The following is a 26,703-nucleotide window of genomic DNA, read 5'->3' as shown; positions in this document are numbered from 1 at the left end:
CTACATGACAATTTATATATATTATACTAATTTTTTGAGCGTTTTATAATTTTGAATTTATTTTTATTTTTGAATATTTTTTATAATTTTAAATTGCTTATTAATATGACATAGAAGATAAAATAGTGTCGTGTCATTACATATAAATTGTTATGTGGGTTGTCATGCCAATGTCATTAAAAATTAATGTTTTACTTAGCATTTTGTTACAAAAAGTAATTTAATTGTTTTGAAATATTAATAACTAAATTTAACTCAAAAATAAGGATTAAATTGACAAAAAATGTAACTTTTAATGCTAAATTTATCATTATTCTATTAAAATATTATATATAATGTTAATTTAAAAATAATAAACTCTTATAGTAAAATTTTTAAATGATGGTTGTTGATTTATGAATTGTAAAATGTTTTATAATAATACTTAATTTATTTTTTGTGATTATAAATGTATTAAATATTTATTATTTATTCTAATTAGGTTTATTAAATATTTTGTATTAGAAGAGTATTTAATTTATTTATTTAAATTTAAAAATATAGTTTTTAATATGTATTAGTTAAAAAAATTGAAGTTAAATTTTAATTATACTTACATGTGATTGGGTTTATGTTGCAAATAGAGGGATAAGACGGAAGAATATCGGGGCGGGTAAAAAAGTAACCGGTCCGCCCCGCCCATTGCTAACTCTAATAAAAGAACCAATTTTCATTCCTAAAGGGACTGTAATCTATCGGGTGCTTTGTCTGCAGTGGTCTGTCGTCGTTGACCGCAATCTGTAGCCAAAGTAACGCGCCATGGCTCGAACTTTGCTTCACCTAACTTCGTCCATTATTGTTTGTGCCCTGATCTGCTTCAATTTCTTCACCGTCGACGCAAAAGATCATCATCCGCGGCCGATGCTCCTTCCTCTGCAACTGACCTCACGTAATCATTCCCAGCAGCGCCACTTGGACAATATCCGCCGTCATCTGCAGCAATCGGGATTCTCTTCTTCCACTCCAAACGCTCGCATGAGACTTTATGATGATCTCCTATCCAACGGGTCTCTCTCCTATAAAAAATGTTTAGTTTTTTTTTTCCTCTTTTTGATTTTTCGAATATTGAGTTTTTTTTTTCTGAATTTCCAGTTATTATACTACTCGGTTGTGGATTGGAACGCCACCTCAGGAATTTGCTCTTATCGTCGACACCGGAAGTACTGTAACTTACGTTCCTTGCTCCAGTTGTGCGCATTGCGGCAAGCATCAGGTTCGGTTCTGTCTTATCAAGTTCGTGCACTTCAACTTTCCTAGTTCTTAATTATAATTAATCAAGTTTGAAATTTGATGCCTTTGTTTGAATTGAGATTGAGATTATTAACTTGATCAATTTGAAACTAGCGAATTATTAGTTTAGTAGAATTTTAATTAAGTTAAATTGAGAATTTTGAGTCTTCAATTTTTATCGTTCGAATGAGAAAGTGAAGTGAGTTACGCTTTGCTGCTTTTTTTAGAATCTTTGTGTAATTGCTTGATTTACAGATCTGTTAGAGAGATTAATTTGGGGAACTGGTGATTTTATGGTAATATTGATCTCTTGTTGCAATCCAGGATCCAAGGTTCCAACCAGATTTGTCTAGCACTTATCAACCTGTAAAATGCAATCCGAGTTGTAATTGTGATGATGAGCAAAAGCAATGCACTTATGATAGACGGTATGCTGAGATGAGTTCCAGCAGTGGTGTGCTTGGGGAGGATATTGTTTCTTTTGGGAATGAAAGTGAACTTGTGCCACAGCGTGCTGTTTTTGGGTGTGAAAATAGGGAAACAGGTGACCTTTACAGCCAACGGGCTGATGGTATAATGGGTTTGGGTCGGGGCCAGCTTAGTATTGTGGATCAGCTTGTTGATAAGAGTGTTATTGGTGATTCATTTTCTTTGTGTTATGGTGGGATGGATGTTGGCGGAGGTGCAATGGTTCTTGGAAAAATCACTCCTCCCCCTGAAATGGTGTTCTCCCATTCAGACCCTTTCCGCAGGTATCCTTCTTTTACAGTATTGTATTTGTTAATGCATTTTTCCTAGGAATTTATCTGGTTCTTGTTACGCATTCACTGTAGTTTTTGAATGTCTACAGCCCTTACTATAACATTGAGCTTAAGGAAATGCATGTTGCTGGTAAGCGATTGAAGCTACCTACTGGGGTCTTTGATGGAAGGCATGGAACAGTTTTGGACAGTGGCACCACATATGCTTACTTCCAAAAAGATGCTTTTGTTGCATTTAGGGATGCTGTAAGATCTAATAGCTTTGAGCTTCGTGATAAATTGAGTTTGTTTGCTAGTCAAGTTCTCATTTCTATTCTATGATTAGTATTTCTTTGTGGTAGCCAGAATTAGTGTCTGAGGCTTAGAAGAAGTTTTTGGTTTTGCTTGGAGGTTTAAAAGCATGGGGTTTTGTTGCATTTACATGTTCCCTAATAGATGGATGATTACTCATTTTATCATTTATGAATATATGACAAGCAATCTGTGGAGAAGTGAGTGCAGATTCATATTAATATATCTCGGTTACAATGTCATATAAACTAGATGTCTGGGTTACAGTGATATAAACTAGCCATTCCTTATGACAACTGCTTTTTACTTTCCTAGCACTTGGGGATGCTACTTACAAGTTGGTACGATCTGCATGATTGTCCAACTTCTGGAACTTGTCATTTTCAGGTCCTGTTCACTTCAGAATTTTGAAGCATGTCTATTCTGCATATTACTATCCTTAAACACATATGATCCATTTTTATAATTATTATTGGAAAAATGGTCATGGCACTTTTTCAAGGAGAAATAAAGTACTAGTAAATTGTTAATTGACTCACAGTTATTTGCATTTGTTAAGTTATTGTGGAAGCCTTGAATAAAATTAACGTGTTCTATGATTGTTGCGGATTGATTGTGGTCTAGCCATTTGGGATTTAGCATTCCATGAACCGTGCTTGGTCAGTTGCCTCCATCTTGAAAATTATGGCAGCAACGATGATTAATCTGTTTTGTACTTGCTACAACTCAAAATCTTATCTGAGCTTACTTGTAGCTGTTTTAAGTTCCTTAGGTTTAACCTTCATTAACATAGAAATCAGCATTTGCACACCTGCATGGTAATGTTCAGACCTGTTCTTCATGATTATTTGGCTATGTTAATGCAGATCCTAAGGGAAGTTCATTCTCTCAAAAGGGTCCGTGGTCCTGACCCTAATTATGATGATATATGTTTTTCTGGTGCTGGAAGGTGTTGCCAATAACTTTTTCATTTTATATGAAATGCTGGAATTTCTAGTCTTCCATCCATCATAACTATTTTTCTTGAAATGTAATACAGGGATGTTTCCCAACTATCAAAAAGTTTCCCAGAGGTTGAGATGGTATTTAACAATGGAAATAAGTTATTACTGTCCCCTGAAAACTACCTGTTCCGGGTAATTATTATGAATTTTATTGTTATTATTATTATTTTAACTTGGAGACCAAAATGGGTCCCGTGTTGGTGGAAAAGCTAATTTAAATGGTTATAAGACATTCTTGCATCATCTATTTTCTGTACTAGCTTCTCAAACTACTATCTTACACACATCTTTTCTGTTTCTGTCTCTTAATGGCATGCTTTGTAGCACACAAAGCTCATTGGTGCATATTGCTTGGGAATTTTTGCTAATACAGAGTCAACTACTCTTTTAGGAGGTATGTTACTTAATTCACGAAACACAAAGCCCTCTTTCCCTCTACATATGTGCAACTCTGTATTCATGTCCATCGCATAGGATATCATATAGTTTTGAAAAGCCTCAAGTTCTTGTGGTATACATGGGCCTGTCTGGACCTTACGCTTGTTCAACTCAATATATCCTGTTTGTTTGCATGACTGTGGTAATAAACCCCAACTTTTTATTGTTTGGCAGGAATTGTTGTTCGGAACACCTTAGTTACATATGATCGGGATAATGACAGGATAGGCTTTTTGAAAACTAATTGTTCTGAACTATGGAGGAGGGTGAAGATATCTGGTGCACCTGCACCAGCTCCTTCAGTCTCCCAAAGCAATGATACTAACCTAGAAATTCCTCCTGCATCTGCCCGAAGTGGATCGCCAGCAAATGTTCTTCCAGGTGCATGGCATATTACTTGCATTCCTGCAATGTTTCCTGTGTTCCTTGGTTTCTTCCCTTGCACAGTTCTGTGAATTGATATATCGTGATCACAATTTAAGGACTTTCTTATATATAGATTTGTAGTTTTTTTCTCATTAATAAAAAAATTAAGGCAGATAAAAGTTACAAATATAAACAGAGATGCTGTACTTGGCTTGAAGCTTCTGGTGGTGCTGAACATTGATGGAAATTAGAAACATAAAAGAAGGATATGGTTGGTATAACTACACCATAGTTACAATAGACTTCCAAGAAGTTTGTCAACTTGAAATGCTAATCAGACCCACCTGCTTTTTCTAGTCACCTTGGTGATAGTTGAATCTGGAGTTCTCTTTCTTTTAATTTTAGTAACTTTTTCTTTTCATGATATTTAAGTTTTTGAAAATTAAGTTTCCATTTCTAAGGAGGCTGATAACTCATCTACTTTGTAGTTTTGATAAAATTTGTTATTCGTAGAAAGATGGTATCACCCATGAAGTTAGATTGTTGTCCTAATAAGCATCTAAGTGTCTTGTAGATTAAAATGGCTTATAATTCCTGATAAATAACATACATGCAACCCCAAGGATATTATTGTATATGAGATTACTTAATAAACTTCCAAGTTCAAATGGAGTATTTAGTAGGGATGGTAATGGGAAGGGGCAGGGCGGTTTTTTGCTTGCCCCAACCCCAACCTGATTTTTGTACATCCCTCCTCCCCAATCCTGCCCCGAATCCAATTTTATTTAAAACTTTAAATACCCGAACCAAACCCTAAAAAAAGAAAAAAAAATCCCAAATCCCACCAAACCTGCCATGAAATATTAAATAATTTTTATATTATATTAATAATTACAATACTAACTAAAAATTCATACAAAATTAAAAATATCTAACTAAAATATAAAAATAAAATTAGTTACAAAATTAAAAGAGGGGTATTTTGGTCTTTTTTTTTTTTTGAAGCGGGGCAGTGTGGGTTTGTTTGAAACCTACCTCCAAATGAACCCCAAAAATTTGATTGGAATACCTCTCTGCCCTCAAATCCGATTAAAAAAAAAACCTGCCCTTATAGGGTAGGATCAAGTTGGATCTCCCTAGAATCAGGTTATTCTGCCATCCCTAGTTTTAAGACTCCAAAATAAGGTTAGAAGGATGATATAACCCCTTAAGCTTAAGATATAGCCAAAATAAAATTAAAAAGGAGAATGTGGCAGCCTTTTAACCCCACTTTTAGTGTGTTAAAAATCTCTATTGTGAGTGTATCAAAGGGGAAACCTTATATCCAAAATATATATTTGTTGTATATAATCTGAGTCTAATCAGATACAACTAATGTGCAGGCATTTAAAGCTTATTATAATTGAGATGGCCTAATTTCAAATCACATATTTTCTGTTATATTTTTTTTAGACTATGATCATCATTTTGTTCTAGCAGAATGGCTTGTTGATTGCTTTAGAATTATAGTGTTTGCATCATGTAATGCTTGTTTGTTATTTGACATAAGCTTAGTAGTTTTAGAATTAGTGATGCAAGCACTTGTACAAATTGATCTTGTAAACTGTATATTTCCTCTGATGATATTGTCTCCCAAACATGATAACCAGGTTCATTTCATATCGGATTTATAACATTTGATATGTCAATTAGCACAAACGACTCCAAATTGAAGCTCAACTTCAAGGAGCTTGGACAATTAATTTCCAAGGAACTGGAAGTCGACAATTCACAGGTGCAGCTGCAGTGCCTTGACTTTAACCAAGTCTTTTTAGGCCTTGTCGGAATTAGATTTGAGGAGAAATATCAAGTTATCAGTGCAATGCATTCTAAATCATATTCCAAGACATGGTGTCATATATATTGAATCATTTGAAATTTTATTGTTTTGTCAAAACATGTAACATGCAGATTTAAGTAGATGTATTCACCTATCAGGTAGCCTTCTAGCCCACCCAAAATTTGGTTGGGCTGGGTTTAGACAAAGAAGTTAGGCCTGTTATAAAGACCATCTGAGCCTAGACAAAGATTTCTTTCTGGCCAGAGCTCTAGATTTTATGTATAAAACTCACCTTGAGCCTAACAGTCTGGCCATGGACATCTCTAGTATTTAACTTAAAATTTGGAATTAATCTTGCTTGCCCTATGATTATGTTTGGTTTTCTTGTGGATGCTGGTGAGTGGGCATATGGTGACCCACCCTATGCAATTAGCCTTAGCCCAAAAATAACCTCCCATAATGTGTTTTAGAAATTTTGGTCTATACATCAATGTTAGTAGTGCCTCTGTATATTGCTGTGTTTGACAATTGTCAATTAGCTTTTATCTTGTTCTCCTATTTATGTGATTGATTTGATTTTCAGGTTCGCCTGCTGAATGTCACTTCCAAGGGGAATGATTACCTTGTTAGATGGGGCATTTTTCCCACTTCATCAGCTAGTTATATTTCTAATTCCACTGCATTGGTATTACCACTCCTGAGATACGAATATTTGCCAAGTTCAACCTCATTTTTTCCTATCTATTTACCATAGCATTAATCTGAAGCCTTTGTTTTCCTTTAATATTTGCAGGGCATCATTCTGCGCTTAAGGGATCACCGTTTGCAGTTTCCTGAGAGATTTGGAAATTATAAGTTGGTTGAATGGAATGCTGAACCTCAAAGGAAGTCGTATGTTTTCTTTCTCTGTTCCACTTTTATCATTTCTTTTATGCTTACCAGTGAGGACTGGATTCGCTACTATTTTATTGTGATGAACGAATCTTTGGAGCATTTGTGACCATGAAGTTAGGTCACAGTTGAAGGGTAGGACTAGGATACCAAAATGGGTTTGGCATTACAGTTGTATTGGGATGGTTCTACTGGGGAGAGGCTATCATTTAGCACTCTTTTTGCATCCCAGGATGCAATAATTAGGAGGGTTGTGAGGGGTGCACGATGCAGCTATGGACCCCTTGGTTTAAACCATTGTAGTAGACCATGATCTTTGCAGTAGTATCTATTACCTGTGTACAAGTTAGGGTTCCTTTTGCTCTTGGTTAAGGTTCCAGTTTGAGTCTTCTTTACCTAAACTCAGATGGGTGTGTAGCACATGGGTCATAGAATAGGGTCTGAAGAATTGTGTTCATTTGGGTTAAGAAGTTACACAACCTGGGTCAAAATGTAATTACATAAGAACTAGGAATCTGTAATTCCGTATGGTTTTAAAGAAGTACACAGCCTGAACTTTCCCTTTTCTTTGTTGTTGTACATTGTTTCTTTGACTATATATATTATTTCGTTTCCATCTTCTTGAACTGGTATAGCTTCAGAAATAACATTCGGTTCTTACTGGAGCTTCACAGGTCTTGGTGGCTACATCACCTTCTGGCTGTGGTACTTGGATGTATAATAACTCTTAGTTTGTCAGCTATCGGGATATGGTTGGTTATTCGACACAGACGACAGTCAGTCACTGCTTATGAGCCTGTTGCATCTCCTACTCCGGAGCAAGAGCTTCAGCCACTTCAAACTTAAAGCAGAAACATTTGCTGCATAGTTGTCTTGTATACTACTACATCTTGCATAGAGTACATGATTTTGGAATTGAGAGGAGGATGGTTGTGCATTCCACCCACAGATGGATACGAGGTGATGAAATATTTAACCTCTGTTGTAAAATATTTGTTATCTTCCGGTATTCTTAAAAAAAAAAAAAAAAAGCAACCAAATATAGCGAATAGATGATTTGACAAGATGACCATACATACATACATGCATACATGTATTCTTTTCACCGTGATGTATGTCAATATCTCACATCAAGTAATACAAGATCCATTACTATTCCCTTCAGAATGCTGGAAACTTTGCAGTTTTTATCATCGCTCATGCTTCCTCAGCTGCTGCTTGAGTGCAAGGTGAGGATCTTATGTTATCTTGACTTCGGATATGGATATGTTTATTTGTATACATGTATACATATTTGAAGGACAATACGCACATATATATAGCTTAATAGAAACCTTTTAAGGCTTTAGTGTCAAATAGCAGACGAACTCCATTTACATGACTCTTCTTGTCCGTATAATTAATAAGGGCAGGGCAGGGTACTAACGCTTGAGTGCTTCTCGTTTCTTCATGAACTTTATAATGTAGGGAAAATGGTCAAAAGATAAATCTAGTGATTTGTCTAAACTGACAGTGAGAACACCTTAAATATTTCCCCCAATTTATTTTCTTCCTTTCACAATCTACCTTTTAGGGGTTGTCGGAAGAGAGAGAAGAATTAAAAAAGAATGAGTGGTATCACTTTCCATGAATTCGGTGCCCATCATAGTTATAATGGCCACCCTTCTGTACTTCGCCATCATATGAACTATGCCAGGTTAAGTGATCCACCTAGTGGGATTCCATCGCTACGAGACATTACCCAATGAGTGTTGGATTTGTTAAGTTTTTGTCTCATATCTTTTATATATAATTTCGTTTAAAATATATTATATTTAGAAATATTTTAACAGGTTCCTATATTTGTATTACATTATTGTTTTTTGTATTTTAATTATATAATATTCAAAAGGGTCAATTCTATGTAAAATTTATTAATAACTTGTTTATACATTTCTTAATCCCTCAAATTCTCTAATTAACTATAGTCATTCGAGGGAACATTACATACAAAAGCTACTTGAACGTGTAATCTAAAAACATCTGCAACAAGAACAATACTAATTAAACTAGTATTCATTCTGCATTTCTTTAAAAAATTTATGCGCATTGAATATGTGACCTGAACTTTAATTTGGATCAGAAACATTGAATCGGTGAAATAGGGATGTGGTTGGATTGCTCTGAGAAATGGGCGGCAATCGTCAAACAGCTGCCATAGCAGAGTTAATGAGTGGAATAAAAGGTTCAATGTATGCATATGTTGAGATTGTATGATCATATTAGTCCTAATCCACCTGCATCATTTTTCATTTTTGAAATTCCTACGTAATTCCAATGATCTTAGAACGTAATTCCGGCATCAAATATAAACCTTGAACCCCACCAAAACATGCACGATAAAGCTAGACGGATGACCTTCCACACAGTTATATAAAATGGGTGAGTTTGAAAAGGCCAACATTGTGAAAAGCTTTGGTTCCAAGCTGCTCAGCTTAGCATTAGAACTGAAGGAAATTACCAAATTTTGGGAATCGTGGAAATAGAAAGGACACCTAAAATTAGGTTTCGATTAGTCTTTAAAGTTATCCAAAGTGAGATCCCATTTCTTACTTTGTAGTTGGCAGTGGCAGTCGTAGTTTGGTGACATTATTCACATATATGCCCCCAAGATAAGACTGTTCTATGACCACACCAGATTTGTAAAGAAAAGTAAGAGTTTAAAGAATCTTGGGATTGGGAGCAATCTACTTCAACTCAACACAAACTAACCCACCAATCTAATCTTTCTACTATTAGAAAGTTGAAAACCTCAATTATTTCCATTAATAAACTCTTATGTTTATACTATTAAAAAAAATAAACAAATACATCTTGATGAGGTGAAAAAACAAAAGATATATACAAACTATTTAGGTTTGTAAAGACTTAGTTAAAAAATAAAATATACAAGATTTCACCAAAAGAATAAAAGGTAGTAGATTTTATCACTTGGTGAAAGATAATATTTTATATTAATTATATATTTAAATTTAATCAATATTAAATATAAGAGGAATGATAATAGACCCATATTTAATATTATTGAATATATGTTTGATGTTTATATTCGTAAATTTTAATTTTTTATTTAAAATGATAAAAAATGAAAACTTTTATTTAAAAATGATAAAAAATATGAAATAATTAAAAGAAATATTTTATTATAAATTTATGATTGAGTTGGTGACATTTTTATTTTTAATTTTTTATAATGTTTTTAACAATTTTTTTTATTTTTAATTTGTAAGTTTGAAACTAACTATACTATTATTTATCTAACTAGGTTGGTGTTACCTCAACCAGGTCACCAACTCAATTAAGAAAATTACGAAAATATCATTTCATGATTAAAATAAATTGTATTATTTGAGGGTACTTTAGTTTTTATTAAAAATAAAAATATCCATGTGATGGAATTTGAATCCAAACAAATTGCACTAGTAAAACATTTAATTTACTACCCAACTAAAGTTTTATTTTAATAATTTTATACATTTTGTTTTTGTTATGCATGCTATATTAACGTTCATTAATTATATATATTAATAATATATTTCATTGAGTTGGTATCATAAGTTAACTCGACATCAACTTAAGATTGATGACAACACAAAGATAAACAATTTAATCCTTTTTTCTCTAAATTTAATATTTTACATATTTCATGTGTTATTATTAATCAATTTCAAGTTATACGTTTTATTATTTATTGTATGTTATTTTTAACACATTTATATACTATATTTTTGGTTTTCACATGCATACGTATGTGAAAGGATTTCTAGTATTAATAATATTGTTGATTGAGTTAGTATCACAAACTAACTCAGCAAGATTGATTCTAACACCATGATAAATAATTATATTCATTTAATATTCTTAATCGATGTATTTATGCATTTAAGTTTTTTTACTCACAATTTAATCTTATTTTTCATTTTAATATCGTATATATTTCATTTGTTATTATTAATTGGTTTCAAACAATGCATTTCATTATTTATTGTATATTATTTTCAAAACACATCCCTATGTTTTAAATACGTGGTCTCCACACGCATACATATATAATAGAATTTCTAGTTAGTTAGTGTAATTGGTTGTGTTAGTGTCACAAATCAACTCGATATTTAATTTTTAAAAATAGAATTTTAATATTGAATTTTTTTCTCTAACTTGATAAGTTTTTGACATGCTATAGAAAATGAAAATACTATGACAAGCAATTGGGATGCATTTAATATCCCTAATATGACATATTTATCTATTTCAATTTTCTTTTACTCACAAGTTAAACTATTTTTATTTTAGTTTCATACATATTGCAAATGTGTTGTTATAATTATTAGTTTAAAACATTATGTTTCATTATTTATTGTATATCATTTTAAACACAAATGTATTCTGAATACATAATTCCCACACTCTTACGCGTATGATAGAGTTTCTAGTAATATTTTATTTTTTAGAGTTTTAATAAATTTGTAGAATACATTATAATTTTGTAAATATTATATAAATATTTATTTTTCTTAATTTTAAATATTTACACATAGTCTTATTTTATTTTCATGGTAGCATTTTTTATCAATAACGTTAAATAATATAAAATTTAAATTACCTAATTTATTTTGATACAATTAAGCTTTTGGGTTGGTTGTTGGTTGCAGTTTTACTCAAAGCCTTTTTTTTTTCATATTTTTTATTTTATTTTTAATTTCAGACCATATTATTACGATTTTGTTCACATTTTTCATGGTTTTTATTTTGTCCAGTCTGTTTTCTTTGAAAGCTGATATTAGTTTATTTTATTTTATTTTAAATTTTTAGTCATGTTCTGGCGTATATGTGAGATTTGCCAATATAAGAGTATTGCCAATCTATTAAGAATTGTTCATGAAGAATTTTATCATGATAGATTATAGTTATGGTGATAGATTCGAGATAATGAGTAGGATTAAAGGCTATCTAAGACTTAACCTTTTGTGTATCACTAATGTGGTGGGTGTCTTGAGGCTTTTGATATTTTTTTATTGATCGATATTCATCGTCAAGCTGATTTAATGATGACGAGGCCAGAATGTAAATGTAGGCAATTTGATAAGTTGATGTATTTTTGAATTATTCAAATGTTGCAATTATTGTCAATTAATCCTTGTCATTTTTTAAAATCATTCTACAAACATGACATTTAAACATTAATTTATAATAATTTATTTATTATTTATTCATGATTTCTATTAATATTAATTTTGTTCATCATTCCTATTAATTAATGAAATTAAGAACCGTTAAAAAAATTAAATTAATCCTTAGCCTATAAATTATTGTTGAAAACAATTAAAATGATAGTAGCATGTTACGTAAACTAGTGATATTTTTCTTTTGCTTACCAATGATTTCATTAGCTGTTTTCCATTTTACTTTGCTTTTCTTCTAGATTGTTCTTCTAGGCTCTAAAACGTCATCGCTTGATTATGATATTAACTGCAGTTTATTTCCAAAAAAAAATCTTCAAAAACAATATATTTATCTTATGTATGGTAGATTGCTTATCAATATCTACTGTATTATGATTTTAAATTATGTTGGTAAATAAACTTTATTAATTTTAAAAGTGAGTATTTAAGAATAATTAATCATATTGTTAATGTATTTCATCAATTGTATATAATTTTAATTAGTATAATAATAATTTTATCCCTTTAAATTTACATATTCAAGACTTAATAAATTTAGCCTGCAATATTTGTGTAAATATGTAAACGAGATTTATTAACTTTTTTAGAATCAAAACTAAATTTGAAAAAAGATATATATAAAACATCAAGGACTGCATTTGTCAGTATACCGGCCAAAACTAAGTACAATTGATGGAAGATATTAATACGGTAATAATTTATCCTAGTTGCTTATTTTCAAAATTGTCGGGGATTAAATTGATTTAATTTTTTAAAGGGATCAATTTGCTCAAACTAGAGAGGTTTTTACCAATTATTTTTAAATATAAATGAATTAATTTATTTTATTTTTTTTAAAAAAATAATTGAACTTATTTATTTTACTATAATATCTATTTCTACTTATAACTGGAAATTTTAAATCGGAGTAAAAATGTGCATGTACTTAATACCAACTAAATTGAAGTTTAGTATATCATTGTACTGGAAAGATTTTCATTTTCCTGAACATAAACTTTAAGTTTATATTGAGTTACAGGTATAAATGGGGTGGCACTAAAACTGTATATATATATATGCACTCCATATAAAATAAATAACAAAAATGAGCATCATTGCATGTGTATCAAGTATGCTTATTAAGTGGTGCTTAGGCAAATCATATTCAACAATTGGCTACCAAAGCTCTAAATTAAACACCTCCATTATCATTATTCATTAATTAATGTTCCCCCTATTTTCTTCTCTTTAACAATAGTTGGATACGGTTTGATTCCTTTTCTTTTTAAAAATGTTTATTAGTTTTAAATAATTTCAAAACCTAATCAAAAAAAAAAATACAATTGGGTTTATTTACTTATTTCATTTCCCCTTTATGATTCTATTAAAACATTTAATCTTTACTCAAGTATGTCATTAGGTATTTGATTTAGTGTTAAAGGTTGAGTTTTTCGGAACTATGAGATCATAAGTTTCATCTCCTGCAAAATCACGTCTAAGTTCTTACTATTAAATTTATCTTAATTTAGGTTCGTATATATTCTAATTATGAGTTAAATCTTACTTTATAATGTTGATTCTGACTTTAATTATTTAAATTTTATTAATTATATTTATAATTCTACTTGTAACTTTTTAAATAAATAATAATTCTAATTTAGGCTCTACAAAATCGGTTAATTTCTAGCCTTTGTTGTTACACAAGATTATCTAGACGAGAGATAGTTTGGTCTTGTCTTTTTAGGCTAATTGCTTGACGTATCTGGAAGAATTTTATCTTCCAAGGTTTTACCTAGAATGCTCTTGAGATTGTTAAAGTTTCCTAGAGCTGGGCATAGTAGTATGACTTAAGTCACAATGGATCCAAGCAAAATAAACATTCTTCTAATATTCGAGCAACCTTGACAAATAATTGAATACGCTTATTCACTGATGGTACAATGGGTAGAGGTTCTAGAAGTGTTTTTGTTGGTAGAGTGTTGCGTGATCAGAATGAGAATTGGATCTTGGGGTACAATCACTATTCGGGAAAATACACAGTTTTTGAGGTTGAACTATGGGGTATTTTGGATAGTATACTTATTTTGCTTAGCAAAGGTTTTAATAAAGTAACAATTCAGACCGATCACCTGGAGGCGGTTAGAGCCTTACAAGGTAGTGTGATGGTGAGTTCATGAATCACATTACTCAAGAGAGTCCAACGGATTATGAGAATTAAAGGACAATGGTTGATTTGATATGTTCCTAGAGAAGACAATTTAGTTGATGACAGTTTGACTAAACTGAGTTTAGAATGAAAGATAACCTTACAGATTTATGATGACGCCACTAAAGAAGTCTTAGAAGTTCTACAACAAAATAAAGCTAGTGATGCTATTAAACAGCTTAATTTAATGTTCAACAAAAAAAAAATCAAATTTAAATCAAATCCCCCAGTATATACTTATAGCATTTTAAAAATATTAATTCAAATCTAAATCAAATCCCACAAATTAACTCAACGTTAATGTTTTTTAAGTTGTAATTTAAAAAAAAAAAAACAAATTTGTTTGAAATTTATATAGAATTCATTAATAATATATAAACTTAGAAGGTGGCTTGCTTGTATAATTTATAGATAAGGATTTAATTCTGAAAAAAGGGGGTTACAAAAGCTCAGCATTTGAAATTTATTTGAAAATTGATAAAAGATGCATAATAAATAAAAAGGAATAAATACCAAAAATAAAATTGTGAAATAAAAGAAAAGTGAAGTAATTACAACCTATTCCAACATTATGAACACTCCAACCTCACACGCTTAGCATGCTCACATTTCATTATTATTAATCCCACTATCCCTTTTTCCATTTCATCATTGTTTGACCGTTGCAAACAAAACACCCTCATTAGAAAACCATTTTCACACACCCACGCCTAATTTTTAAATCACAAAATAGCCCCCCTAACATTTATATTTTTGTCGTTTTAATCATATTTCTTTTTACCCCCTCAACCTTTCATTTTGTCTCCAAATCATCTTCTTTTAATTCAACTCTTCAATTTTAATGGTGATGACATGGTGGATGAAACAACCTAAATTTGGACCCAAAAAAAAACATTCAAATATCTTACATGGAATTTTAGAAAATAAAACAATTTAAGAACATATAATTGTAAGATATTTTAATGCTTTTTTCTTTTTTCCAAAATTACGCCATTTCATCCACCTAATTTGTAATTTTTCAATGTTACCATGCCACATCCTCATCGTTGAATTTTGAAGGGTCCAATTAGCATTTTCAATTAAAAAATTAGCATTTTGACTCAAATTGACTCTAAAAAATTTATGATTCAAATGGCAAAAGATATAAATGTTAGGGGTCTATTTTATTATTATGCCTTCATTTAAAACCCTTAAAAACTCCTTTTTTTTTTCAAGTAATTTGTTTCTTCTCTTTTGTTTTGCCCAGAGACGATGTCATTCTCCAAGTTAGTTATCACCCGTCTTTTTATCTCTCCCACCAATCTTATCTTTCTTTTTTCTTCTCATTCACTCCATGCGTCTTCTCTCTTGTTAATTTCTAGATATGTTTTGTGGGTACATTTGTTGTATTCACAAGTTGTGTTGAACAAATAACGATATTTGTCACAATTGGAACTCCACCGACCACCAATAGTCTCTTGGAAAGTGGGTGACTCTTCGCCGATTTCTTAATTTTTTTTTTATATTTTAGAGTATTTTAGGATAATAAATTATTTCACAAGTCAGTGTGGACATATGTTATCTTAAATTTTATATTTTTTTTTTGTTTGTTTTTTATTGTTTAATAAGTTTTTTACTTTTAAAAATTTTTGTTTGCTCTTTTAGCACATTTTTTTAGTCTTGCTTTTGTAAATGATTTTGAGATAGTTTTGTCATCGTCCTCTCCAACTTAATGGATGCTTAGTTCTTTTGTTGATTTTTGTCCACCACTTTATACCATTTGGGGTTAATTTACTTATCATGTTAAGTGCTTGCAATCACTCCATATATGTTGTGCTTGAGTTATGACAAAGCTAATTGTTAACGTGCTATAATATTCATTTGATGTTGAGGCTAAAGCCTTTATTGTGTTGATGAAACTTATCCTTCACTACCTACGATGGACGTTTGTTATTTTTTCCCAAATTGTATGGTTCTATTCATAAAATTAATTAATAAATTTCCTTTTTTTTTAAATATCTATAACTATTCTAACCGAATTGGAAACGATTAAAAAATCATTCACACGTATTAACTATTAAGTCTTTCTTTCAAAAAGAAAAATAACTTTTGAGACTAAAATTTAAAACTTATTAATTTTGATAATCTCTCCAACCTATAAATAGGATGATTAAATACACTTTAATGTGCTTAAACCCACGCCCTCCTACACTAGCAATAATGCTAATACACTGACAGTAATACTAATGCCAACTAAGTTAAAACTCAATCAATAAAGTAATTATATTCATTCCTAATCCTAAATTGTAGAATATGGATATAAAAATTCATTAAATTATACTAAATTTAAAATTCAAATTATGGTTTAACCGACATCACCGGTAGGTATGGGCAAATACATTCTGCTTTGATAATAAATATAAACATTAAGGTAGTGTTTGGAAAGTCATCTAGTAATTGGATTTGGGTGTAATTTATTATAAAAATAATTTTTGCATTTTATAAAATCATAAAAATTATATTAGTTAAATCTTAAAAATTTCAAAAGTTAAAACATCAAAAGTTTACTATAAAAATAATTTACATTTTATAAAAGGATTATAATGTATTTATTTACAAAATTTATGGTCAATAGGTATGCATATAACTTATTTATGTGTCCATACTATATATTATAAAAATTCATAAAAGAATGTTATAGCTTACATTATCCTAGCCTATTTATAAAGAATAACTTTCTAAAGAGTTGACAAAAAATTATATTAATTATAAGAAGTGTTATGAAAGTTATTGAACAATTTATAAAACCTTATTTATAAAGGTTATTTGTTATAAATTTTATATTATTTTTTACTTAGTTTAGGTATTATAAAAGAGACATAACCTAATATAATTTTTTCTCCAAATTAAGTTTGAATAAGTTTTTATAATTAAAACTACAAATTATTTAGATTGTGAACCCAAATATTATAAGATCGATGTTATTTATACAAATACAAAAAAATTTTTACACCATATTACGAGGTATGATACTATTTTAGAAAATGGTGTCAGACACCTGCATCATAAGCAACTTCTGCACTTTTTAATTTGAGACATTTAAGGTTTTAAGATGGTTGAGAAGATATCTGTTCTTCTAATTTTTTTCCCCATATTAACATCACCTTAATATAACATAAAAATATAATGTTGGATTGTACTAACATGTTTCATATTTCATAACTTTAACTATTGGTGAATTGAGATTATTCATACTTCAAAGAATATATGAAAGGAGATTTTAATAATCCTAATGATGCAAATCCAAATTCAGATGATGATGAACTTAGTCAAGAACTAACAAATGAGGATAATGAGCATATGTTAAATATTAAAGATGGCATAACCTAACAAATCTACACTAAAACAGTTAGATAAATGTGCATATAATGTTTACTTTTTATTAGTTTTATTAATAATCGTATTATCAACTATTTTTTATACTAACATAATAAATATGAAGATTTAATTTTACTTTTTGTTACTTGATTAAATATAATATTTATCATACTAATAATTTTTGTATAGTAATTAATATTTTTAAAATATAAATTATGTAACTATGTAATTATAATTTATAATATAAAACATGATGTAGAGAATTATAATGTAATTACATCTTGTCACCAAACATGTCTAAGGACTTACAATTCTTTATAATTATAAAAGAATGTAATTACACTTCTATTCAATTATTCATGTTGTCCAAACAAACCCTAAATTAAACTTTTTATTTTGATGCAAATTTTCGTTTATATTTGTTATTCGCATGTTCCGTATTAATCAATAAAAATAAATAAATTTAAGTAAAGTTAAAAATATATTATTTTAATTAAATTTAGGCTGATTCAATTCCATCAACTTAAATTGTTAATTAAATTTAATTGTAATATATGCTATTAGAAAAACTAATAATTTATTGCGTTTTAATAAGTGAAAAGGAATTAATAAAAGTATCATCTTTACATTAAGAATCATATTATATTTTGTCTTTTTATTTAAAAATAAGTAAAATGATCATTGTACGTTAGATTAAAGAGCAAATTAATCTTATGAAAAAATTATCCATTTTTTGTTAAAAAGTGGTTCTTGTAGGTTAGCACGAAATATATGTGACACATCATATGTTATTATTTGTTATTTCAAACACCACATCAATTTTAATAGTACAAATTATTAAAATTTAATTAAAAGGACTAATTTACTCTAACATAAAAGAATTAATTTGTCTATTTTTTGAAGTATAAGGAATAAAATGTAATCTAATTTTAATATAAAAACAATGTAAGAATTAGATTTGTGATGTATATTAATGAACATATTTATATTTAAATTTTATTTATAATAATAAAAGTTACGTGTATGAAATAATAATCTGAGCTACGTATAAAATTGAAACAAGATACCAAATTATACCTATATTGGTACCAACCTTACCTAAGCGGGATACAGTATCTTAATCAGCGAAACTATATTTGTCCTAATCAAATTAATTAATTTCCCTTCTTATTCCCTCATTTTCTGTTTTTCTAGAAACTATTTGTTTTTCTTCTTCTTCCTCTCCTTCTTCTTCAGTATCAGCTACTTTTCTCAGTGTACCATTGTGTCTGTTTCTTCTCTTTTACACTTTCTGAGTGTCTCTTAAGAGCAGAAAAGGGAGAAGGCTTGTGGGTTTTCTGTTGAAATGGAAAGAAAGCAGGAGAGTCGTTCGCGGGCTAAAAGTCCCGCCAGGACTGCATCACCAATGTCCAACTTACTGCGCCGTCGGAGGAAGAATTACAGCCACCATCCCGAGCCCTTTTTCTTTAGGTCTGGGGGCCTCAGGCCGGCCGAAGCTTTGTCGCCGTTGAAAGAAGGTCCTGATCCTGATGGAACGGACGCTGAAAATTCCAGGATGGAAGGTAGGTGGGCTCAGTGGATAAAAGGTCAGCTGGCACGAGGAGGCCCTTCCGTTTCTACCTCAACCTGTGAACGCTCCGATCTGAGGTTGTTGCTTGGAGTCTTGGGTGCACCGCTCGCGCCAGTGCACGTTAGCGCTTTGGACTCTTTCTCTCACATCACCATTAAAGACACCCCAATTGTGAGCCCCCAACCACACCCTTTCTTCTCTCTTTCTTTCTTCCCTGATGCTGCATTTTTTATTTTTGTTCAGAGAATAAGTCTTGTGCTGAGATTTTTGATGTTGGGTTTGGCTTTTCCTTTCACTTGATGACTATGGGATTTTGATGGATTATAGTAGGGTTGCTTAATAGACAGATAAGAGTTGTTTTTTTCAATCTGGATCTACTTGTTTTGGGAGAAATAAACCTAAATGGAAGAAGAATTTGATTAGCACTACTGGTTTGGGGGCTCATGGAAGGAACAATCTCTGACTCTAATGTGTTGTAAATATTTTCAGGAATCATCATCTGCTCAATACATATTACAGCAGTATACTGCTGCTTCAGGTGGGCAAAAGCTTCAGAACTCCATCCACAATGCTTATGCAATGGGTAGGGTTAGAATGATAGCTTCCGAGTTCCAGACGGCTAACAAGGTCACCAAGAATCGGAATTCTACCAAAGTTGCCGAATCTGGTGGGTTTGTGTTGTGGCAAATGAATCCCGACATGTGGTACGTGGAGCTCGCACTTGGTGCTAGCAAGGTTCATGCTGGCTGCAATGGGAAGCTTGTGTGGAGGCATACTCCTTGGCTTGGTGCACATGCTACTAGAGGCCCTGTTCGCCCCCTTCGCCGTGCACTCCAGGTTAACCTCCACCTCTTCGCTTCTTTACTGTTTGTTCCTTGTAAATTTATTTCTGGCTATGGTACCAAAACTGGTATTCTTGTGCAGGGTCTTGATCCGAGAACAACAGCAAGCATGTTTACAAATGCGAGATGTAGTGGTGAGAAGCAGATCAATGGGGAGGATTGTTTTATACTCAAGCTTTGTGCCGATCCCGCAACATTGAAGGCCAGGAGCGAAGGACCTGCTGAGATCGTTAGACATGTTTTATTCGGCTACTTCAGCCAGAAAACAGGCCTTCTTGTGCACTTGGAAGACTCACATTTAACCCGAATTCAAAACAACGGGGGAGATGCTGTGTACTGGGAGACTACAATCGATTCATCTCTCGAGGATTACAGACTTGTTGAAGGAATAATGGTTGCTCACTCGGGACGCTCCGTGGTGACCCTTTTCCGGTTTGGAGATACTGCAATGAGCCACACTCGGACCAGGATGGAAGAAGCGTGGGCAATCAAAGAAGTGGCATTCAATGTTCCAGGTCTGTCAGCGGACTGCTTCATACCTCCTGATGAAATAAGATTGGCTTCAATGGATGAAGCCTGTGAATTCTCTCAGGGTCCAACCCTAAAAACTAGTTTGGCTACTGCTCCATACCGATCCAAAGTTGGTAAACTAGATAAAAGCTCATGAAACCATTTTATCTGGGAGGATGAAATTTTTTTAAAAGAAGAGGGCTTTTTGGCAAATTTCCATACAACTTTGACTACATGTAACACTTTTACTTGACTAACTAACTACAAGCTAAAGTCGAAATTGTACTTGTCTGTAAGATTTTTTTGTTATTGGATAATGTCGCTTTCAATTTGTAAATACACATTGATTTTCATATTTCCTAGGATGAAAATATCTTTAATTTTCTAATCCTATTTCACCTAGAAATTACAGTTGTCCGGGTTTCTCCTGAGATTTTATAAAATTAAGCTGAAGATCAAGCCATGGACGTCTCAACTTCCACACTCCGTAATCAGATTGCTTGTGCAAAACATTGAAAAATCATACCATAGTATAAAGGTGTATCATAATCACTCAGCTGCTGCCTCGGAACGGGTTTTTTCATACAGGCGATAGATAAGTGTAGACTTAGACATTTGGGGTTCTCTTTCCAGAACTGCAATCACGTCCTTAACAGAAATACTACGAGCCACTCTAGTATGGGTTGAGACACCTTGGTTGCGCCCAGATTTCCTACTTGACCCTATTGAAAGAAACAAAGCAAATAGAGAGGACACAACAGAAACCATCCTCCCCTGGTTGCAAGGAGAGGAGTCCTGAGCACATAACCTGCTAACTACCAATCGATATGATCAAACATAATGGGACTTGTTTCCAAATTGCTCGGTTGTACACAAGCATCCATGACAGTGTCATCTAATGCAATGGCATGCATGATAAATATTACAACCATATTAACCATGAATCAAGAGATCTAGCCATGAACCAAGCTTACCAGATGCAGGAGGACTGAGTGGGCACCTGTTCTCCGATTCTTGATAGTCCCTTGAATTTTTTCCAGATGCAGATAGAGGCCTGCAGTTCACATCTTTACCTGCTTGACAACCAGATAGCGAATCTGTTCCACCCTCGCGTTTCTGGCGAGCTTGTTCGGCCATAAGTTGCCATTTTGACAGCATGTCATCCCCTCCAACAGCAGCCCGTGCAGCAACATTTGCAGCAGTGGCCCTCATCTTGTCATCCTCCTCCTTGTTTGCCTGGACGTTACCTACTCTCATTATCTGGATGGCTGAGGAACATATAATGCTTGGGAAATTACTCATTGATAATACCTTTACTACTTTTACTCGACCGTCATCTTTCTCCTTGTCACCATCAACTGTAGTCTCAGCCTCAGGCTGCATCCACATAAATATATTTGACAAATACAATGTTTAAGCATAAGTGATATAGCATGCCCCAATCTTACGTCTGCTGGTGCATTCTTTCCTATTATTAGTCTATCAGTACTGTTTTTTTAACACGTTACAGATAATCAAAGAGAAACAGCACCCACATCATTAAGTTTCCGCAGCTTCTCTGCCTCAGCTTGTTTTTTCTCCCATTCTTCCCTAGCATTCCGATTCATCATCATAATATGCTGTTGAACATCTGAGGTGACGTGTGTCCGGTGCCTAGGCTTCTCAACATCAACCCGCCACAAGAGACTAATTCCAAATTAGAAAGATATAAAAGAAAATTCAAGTTAATTGAGAGGAATGAAGGCTGACCTGTTTTGATAGTCTGATTAAATTGCATAGGAGCCCATGCATTCTTTCCTCCACACACTAGAGATTCAGATACAAGAGGACTCATATAAATGCATTATAAAGAAAAAGGGGTAAGAAGCTAGCTTCTCACCAGGGACACGCATCGTTCAACATCATTGCTTATATTCTTCAAACCACTTTTAGCCACTGCATGAAGACACGGAAAAACAGACATGAAATAGTGAAATACTGAGAAAGATATGGCTCATAATGAAAAATCGAGTGTAAATTTATGAAGTTGAAAAAAAGAAGAAAAAGACAAGGGAGAATATTAACTAATTTCAGCCAGTTTCTTCTGCAAAGGGATTTTCTGCAAAATAACTCTTTCTTCTTCCTCTTGAACAATCCTTCTCGATGCTTCTGAAACTCGACTCTCATCCTTGGGGCCGGAAAATAGTTGCTCCTCCTCTTCCTATTTGATAGCAGAATGTCAAAAGGATGTGACTTATACTTCAGGGCTTATGTTTCCTGACATAACTACTTAATAATTAAACTTAGGAAGAGATACCAAAAAGTATCGTACCCTGAGATTCACTCCACTGACAGCAGTTACATCATTCAGTTGTTCAATGCTCTGATCTGAAAAGCCTCCAGATACCTTTTGCTTCTTACTGTAGGAAATCCCATTGAATACGAGTAAAAAATTATGCATAAAAGGAATCAACTGATTGTTAATCGACCTTGATAATCATTCCAGGTTATAAAGCAACATACTAACCTTGACAATGGTGGTGAAGAACCAAGAGCTTCAAGCGGCTTTTTCTGGCCAGCACAGGGCTTTTTTTGAGGTGCTTTTCCATTGACCCCAGCCGTGGCAGGCACAGATGGACTCTGAGAACCCAGCTGATAAATAATGAAAGAACGTGGAAATTTGATAAAAGAAAGCAAGGAGACATAAACATGCACTTCACTAGGAAAACATTAAATTATACAAATTTCATTTTGATGAATAAAATTTCAAATATGTGAACTGGAGAAATAAATTCAAGAATAATATCGCATAATATAGAACTGCATGTCACAAACAGCCTGTGATGCAGGACAGATTTTGGGAAGTTTGAATACTGTAGAGTTGGAACAAGTACCAGGCACACAACTCAAATATAGGATATGCCTAGCAACTCAAGCACGTACAACTGCATCACTAAAGAAAGTATCATTCCAAGATAGAAAATATTTAATGCATAAATTTTCATGCAGACTTTTAAACGAAGTGGTTGCTCTAATAGGCATCAGCAAAAGCATCCACAATCATTCATCAAGATATCACAACAAGAAAACATAGACTAAGATGAGATTACCGGGAGATTGGAATCCATTTGTGTTGTGATGGAAGGAGAAAGCAAGTTAGGAGGTGCCATACTAGTAGGTGTTGAGAAGCCAACTCTAGAAGATTGCTTCTCTAAAAACTCATCCTTGGGAGTAGCGTTAACTGCATTACCCTCTTCAACTATAGCAGTAGATGCTCCATGGGTTGCAGACAAATAAAGTCCATGCTGCTGCTCTGGAACTTGATCAACAGATTCCTGTTTCACATATGTCATAGATGACAAAGGGCCAGGATTCAGCTCCTTACTTGATGAGGCTTGCCAGGAAACAGAATTGCTTGAAAAGTGTGATATAGATCCACCCTGCAATCTATTTGGGTCATTGGTTGAGTTTTGCCTCTCAAGCTTAGGCCCACCCATCATGTTCATTGTCTGGGTTGGTCCTCCTACAGGGTTCGATCCCATGCTTTGATGATGTGGAATTTGTCTAATTTGTGAGTCATGAGGTTGCGGCTTTAGACAAGAACCTGAATTACTAACATTTGATCCAGAGTATGTGTGATAATTACTACTCCCGTACATACCAAAAGAAGTTTGTGCGAAATTCAGATGTTGCTGCTGCATGTTAATTCCTTGTACGGGAATTGAAGCACGATCTCTTTCTTGATTCACAGTGGTTGAACTGGACGAAGGATTTTGACTTTTTAGCACTCCAAAGTGAGAATCCGGTTGACGATCCATCTCTTGAGACTTCTGAACCTTGTTTTCAATGGATAAATAACTTGAATTAGTCTGCATGAGGACCGCTGGAGGAGAGGGATGAGATGAATTGGCAGGAGAATTAGGGCCCTTTTGGTGCAGCTGAGCCAATGTATGTGGACCACCAAACTGTGTGGCACCACCAACTGATGGCATTCGTGGAGTATTAGGCCTTGCTGCAACCTGGGACTGTAGTGGGACTTGGTTGGAACTCATCTGAAAGTATGAGTATGAATTTTAGCTTGTTATCAAAATTAACATACAATCAAATAAAGTATTAGTTTTTTTACTTTAATCACATAAAACATTTGTGCTCACCTGAACTTGTAACTTATTAACGGCCAACCTCAACATCTGGTCTCCTACAATATCTCTCATGTGCCTGACAAATCCATCTTTTGCAATTTCGTTTTTCTAACAGTTGAAGACAACAGAAAAATCAGAAGAGACGAGGCACAATCCATCCTGCCTATTACATCGATTACTCAAGAAACAGTATAATTCTAGCAAATGGATTGAGGTTAAAGATCAACCTTTAGTTTACCGTAAAGGGTGTGAAGCTGCATCGCTCTGTCTTTATCGAGTTGGGGCAGTAAGGACGGCAACAGCACAGCAAATGGAACTTGTTTTCCTCGATTTACTTGATTATTTGGCTGCTCTGTGCCACCAGCCTGTTGATTACTCATCTTCTGTAATTTTGCATATTGTGATTCACTGTCTTGAATATTGGTTCTCTCCGGTTCACGTGGGATTGGACTTCGTTCAGTAGTCTGAATCCCAGCCATTAGAGGAACCTGAGCAGAAACCTGTTCAGCTACTCCTTGTTGATGATCGTCCTGGGGTTGCTTTTGTTGTGGTGGTAGACAATTAACTCCTTGCGGAACATCATTTGGCTGTTGTAGACTCCCCATAACAAGAAGTCCCTGTTGCTTTTGCTCCATTTCGGATGATCGCTGCTGTGCACTTTGAACAGGTTGTTGGTGTTGAAAGTTAGCGTTTCCGTCTTGCCCCACGGTTGGCCATTGTGCAAGTGACTGACTAGAAACTCGATTGCTTCCTTGAGACAAAACTGTTCTACTTTAAAAATCATCCGTGAATTTCCCAGTTGAAAAATTTTCATTACAATCGGAGCTAACATAAAAGGAAAGACAACGACAACCTCAATTAGACGGCAGAATATTGGTTTTCTAACAATCTACGTGATTACTGAATTTAATTCTAATGTCACTATTTTTTTAAACCAAATCCAGATTCTTTGCCCTCCAAATTTGGAGACCAAGTTTCAGCAAAAAAGAAAAGAAAAGAAAAGAAAACCAAGCAATTTAAATTGTGATACCGGTATCTGAATCAGGTGGCTGAGAAGTGGATGCATCGCCTTCAATATCTCGATTCAAGGCAGCCTGGAACGCCTCAACGTCAGCCCCCGAATGCATGGACTCGTCCTATTATCAGTTTTTTTTTTAATTTTAAATACAGAAAATATAACGAATAGTCTTAAACTTATTACGAATTCCATAAATAATGCAAGCAAGAAATATCCAAAACAAAGGGAAAAAAGATAGAGAGAAACCTCATCTTCTTCAAAGAACTTAACTATGGAAGGGTCCATTACTAATGAATTTTTTCCTGTAAACGGCAGGTGAGTAGGAATCCTTGAGCTTACAGGGCCAAACAATATATGTACACTAATTGAAAATATTATTACATAAAAAAAGAAAAGAAAAAAGAAAAATGAGAATAAAAGGATGGAACTTTAAAATGGAAAAATTCAAAAAAGAGAGAGGGAGTAGTTGTTTTGCAGTGGATCGAGAAAACAGGAAATGTGCTTCATAGAGAGAAAGGAAGAAGCAAACTTCCGGATCAACTGTTGACCAAAGCCCATTAATAAATATGGGAAAGGACCAATTCTACCTTTGATTCAAATACCGGATGTAAGCAGTTTCCTCAGTTGAAGCTTAAGGAAATGCTAACTGGGCCTCCAGCCTGCTCTCCATGTTCTTATATCTTTGATTTACAAATGCTTTATTCATTATTCCCCTTAAATTATACGATTACAGTTTTTTTTTTTCTAAAAAATTAACGGTGTTAAAAGAAATTGGATGAGACTTCATTAATCCAAACGCATCATATCATTGATGAGTTTATTTGGTTTAGAGTGACTTAAATTATTTAATTCAAAATTTATAATTACTCTTCCCAACAATATCATCTTAAATTATTAGATCTCTTTTTTAAAAAAAAATATTACCGTTGCATCTAAAGTTGAATTCCCATATTAAAACACAGGCAGTTGGGCTCGTATGTCAGCAAACACAATGCCCCCAGTCCCGCTAATTCCACTCACAACACCAACGACAAGCAAT

At 33.0% G+C, this 26,703-nt stretch overlaps 3 protein-coding genes across 4 annotated transcripts; 2 read left to right on the top strand and 1 right to left on the bottom strand.

Moving 5' to 3' along the window:
* The first annotated feature begins 625 nt into the window (after nt 1–625).
* On the top strand, nt 626–8,195 carry LOC108479893 (protein ASPARTIC PROTEASE IN GUARD CELL 1-like). 2 transcript variants are annotated; one of them, XR_008283617.1, is made up of 13 exons: nt 626–1,046; nt 1,132–1,252; nt 1,594–2,021; nt 2,120–2,276; nt 3,188–3,270; nt 3,361–3,457; nt 3,650–3,719; nt 3,938–4,144; nt 5,779–5,903; nt 6,532–6,633; nt 6,742–6,839; nt 7,514–7,799; nt 8,005–8,195. XR_008283617.1 is itself a non-coding variant. In XM_053029185.1 (12 exons), the coding sequence occupies exons 1-12, from the start codon at nt 799–801 to the stop codon at nt 7,683–7,685; spliced, it is 1,908 nt and encodes a 635-aa protein (XP_052885145.1). In that variant the 5' UTR covers nt 627–798; the 3' UTR covers nt 7,686–8,195. The 2 variants fall into 2 exon arrangements, 1 of the variants encoding a protein (XP_052885145.1); XM_053029185.1 differs by having other exon boundaries at nt 627–1,046; nt 7,514–8,195.
* A 10,498-nt stretch (nt 8,196–18,693) lies between these two features.
* LOC108479788 (uncharacterized) lies at nt 18,694–20,864 on the top strand. Its single transcript, XM_017782576.2, has 3 exons — nt 18,694–19,344; nt 19,663–20,010; nt 20,098–20,864. Exons 1-3 carry the CDS (start codon nt 18,949–18,951, stop codon nt 20,680–20,682), a joined length of 1,329 nt encoding a protein of 442 aa, XP_017638065.1. The 5' UTR covers nt 18,694–18,948; the 3' UTR covers nt 20,683–20,864.
* A 489-nt stretch (nt 20,865–21,353) lies between these two features.
* On the bottom strand, nt 21,354–26,203 carry LOC108479787 (transcription initiation factor TFIID subunit 4b-like). Its single transcript, XM_053029184.1, has 13 exons — nt 25,911–26,203; nt 25,677–25,782; nt 24,874–25,397; nt 24,659–24,754; nt 23,615–24,556; nt 23,032–23,156; nt 22,837–22,924; nt 22,590–22,725; nt 22,405–22,460; nt 22,275–22,331; nt 22,061–22,183; nt 21,837–21,902; nt 21,354–21,761 (listed from the first exon to the last, which is right to left on the bottom strand). Exons 1-13 carry the CDS (start codon nt 25,947–25,949, stop codon nt 21,459–21,461), a joined length of 2,661 nt encoding a protein of 886 aa, XP_052885144.1. The 5' UTR covers nt 25,950–26,203; the 3' UTR covers nt 21,354–21,458.
* Nucleotides 26,204–26,703: the final 500 nt, after the last annotated feature.

This window comes from Gossypium arboreum, chromosome 1, assembly GCF_025698485.1.
Source record: "Gossypium arboreum isolate Shixiya-1 chromosome 1, ASM2569848v2, whole genome shotgun sequence".
Classification (NCBI taxonomy): Eukaryota; Viridiplantae; Streptophyta; class Magnoliopsida; order Malvales; family Malvaceae; genus Gossypium; species Gossypium arboreum.
Note: the sequence above shows the minus strand (reverse complement) of the source record. Positions and strands in the feature narration are given on the sequence as shown.

Excerpts from the sequence above, each read along its gene's own strand:
- LOC108479893 (XM_053029185.1), top strand. The coding sequence starts at position 799 with ATGGCTCGAACTTTGCTTCACCTAACTTCGTCCATTATTGTTTGTGCC. Across the intron at positions 1,253-1,593 it reads CGCATTGCGGCAAGCATCAG|GATCCAAGGTTCCAACCAGA; the intron begins GTTCGGTTCTGT and ends GTTGCAATCCAG. Across the intron at positions 3,720-3,937 it reads GTCAACTACTCTTTTAGGAG|GAATTGTTGTTCGGAACACC; the intron begins GTATGTTACTTA and ends ATTGTTTGGCAG.
- LOC108479788 (XM_017782576.2), top strand. The coding sequence starts at position 18,949 with ATGGAAAGAAAGCAGGAGAGTCGTTCGCGGGCTAAAAGTCCCGCCAGG. Across the intron at positions 19,345-19,662 it reads CCATTAAAGACACCCCAATT|GAATCATCATCTGCTCAATA; the intron begins GTGAGCCCCCAA and ends AAATATTTTCAG. Across the intron at positions 20,011-20,097 it reads CCCTTCGCCGTGCACTCCAG|GGTCTTGATCCGAGAACAAC; the intron begins GTTAACCTCCAC and ends ATTCTTGTGCAG.
- LOC108479787 (XM_053029184.1), bottom strand. The coding sequence starts at position 25,949 with ATGGACCCTTCCATAGTTAAGTTCTTTGAAGAAGATGAG. Across the intron at positions 24,755-24,873 it reads CCCTTTACGGTAAACTAAAG|AAAAACGAAATTGCAAAAGA; the intron begins GTTGATCTTTAA and ends TTCAACTGTTAG. Across the intron at positions 22,461-22,589 it reads GAAGAAACTGGCTGAAATTA|TGGCTAAAAGTGGTTTGAAG; the intron begins GTTAATATTCTC and ends GTCTTCATGCAG.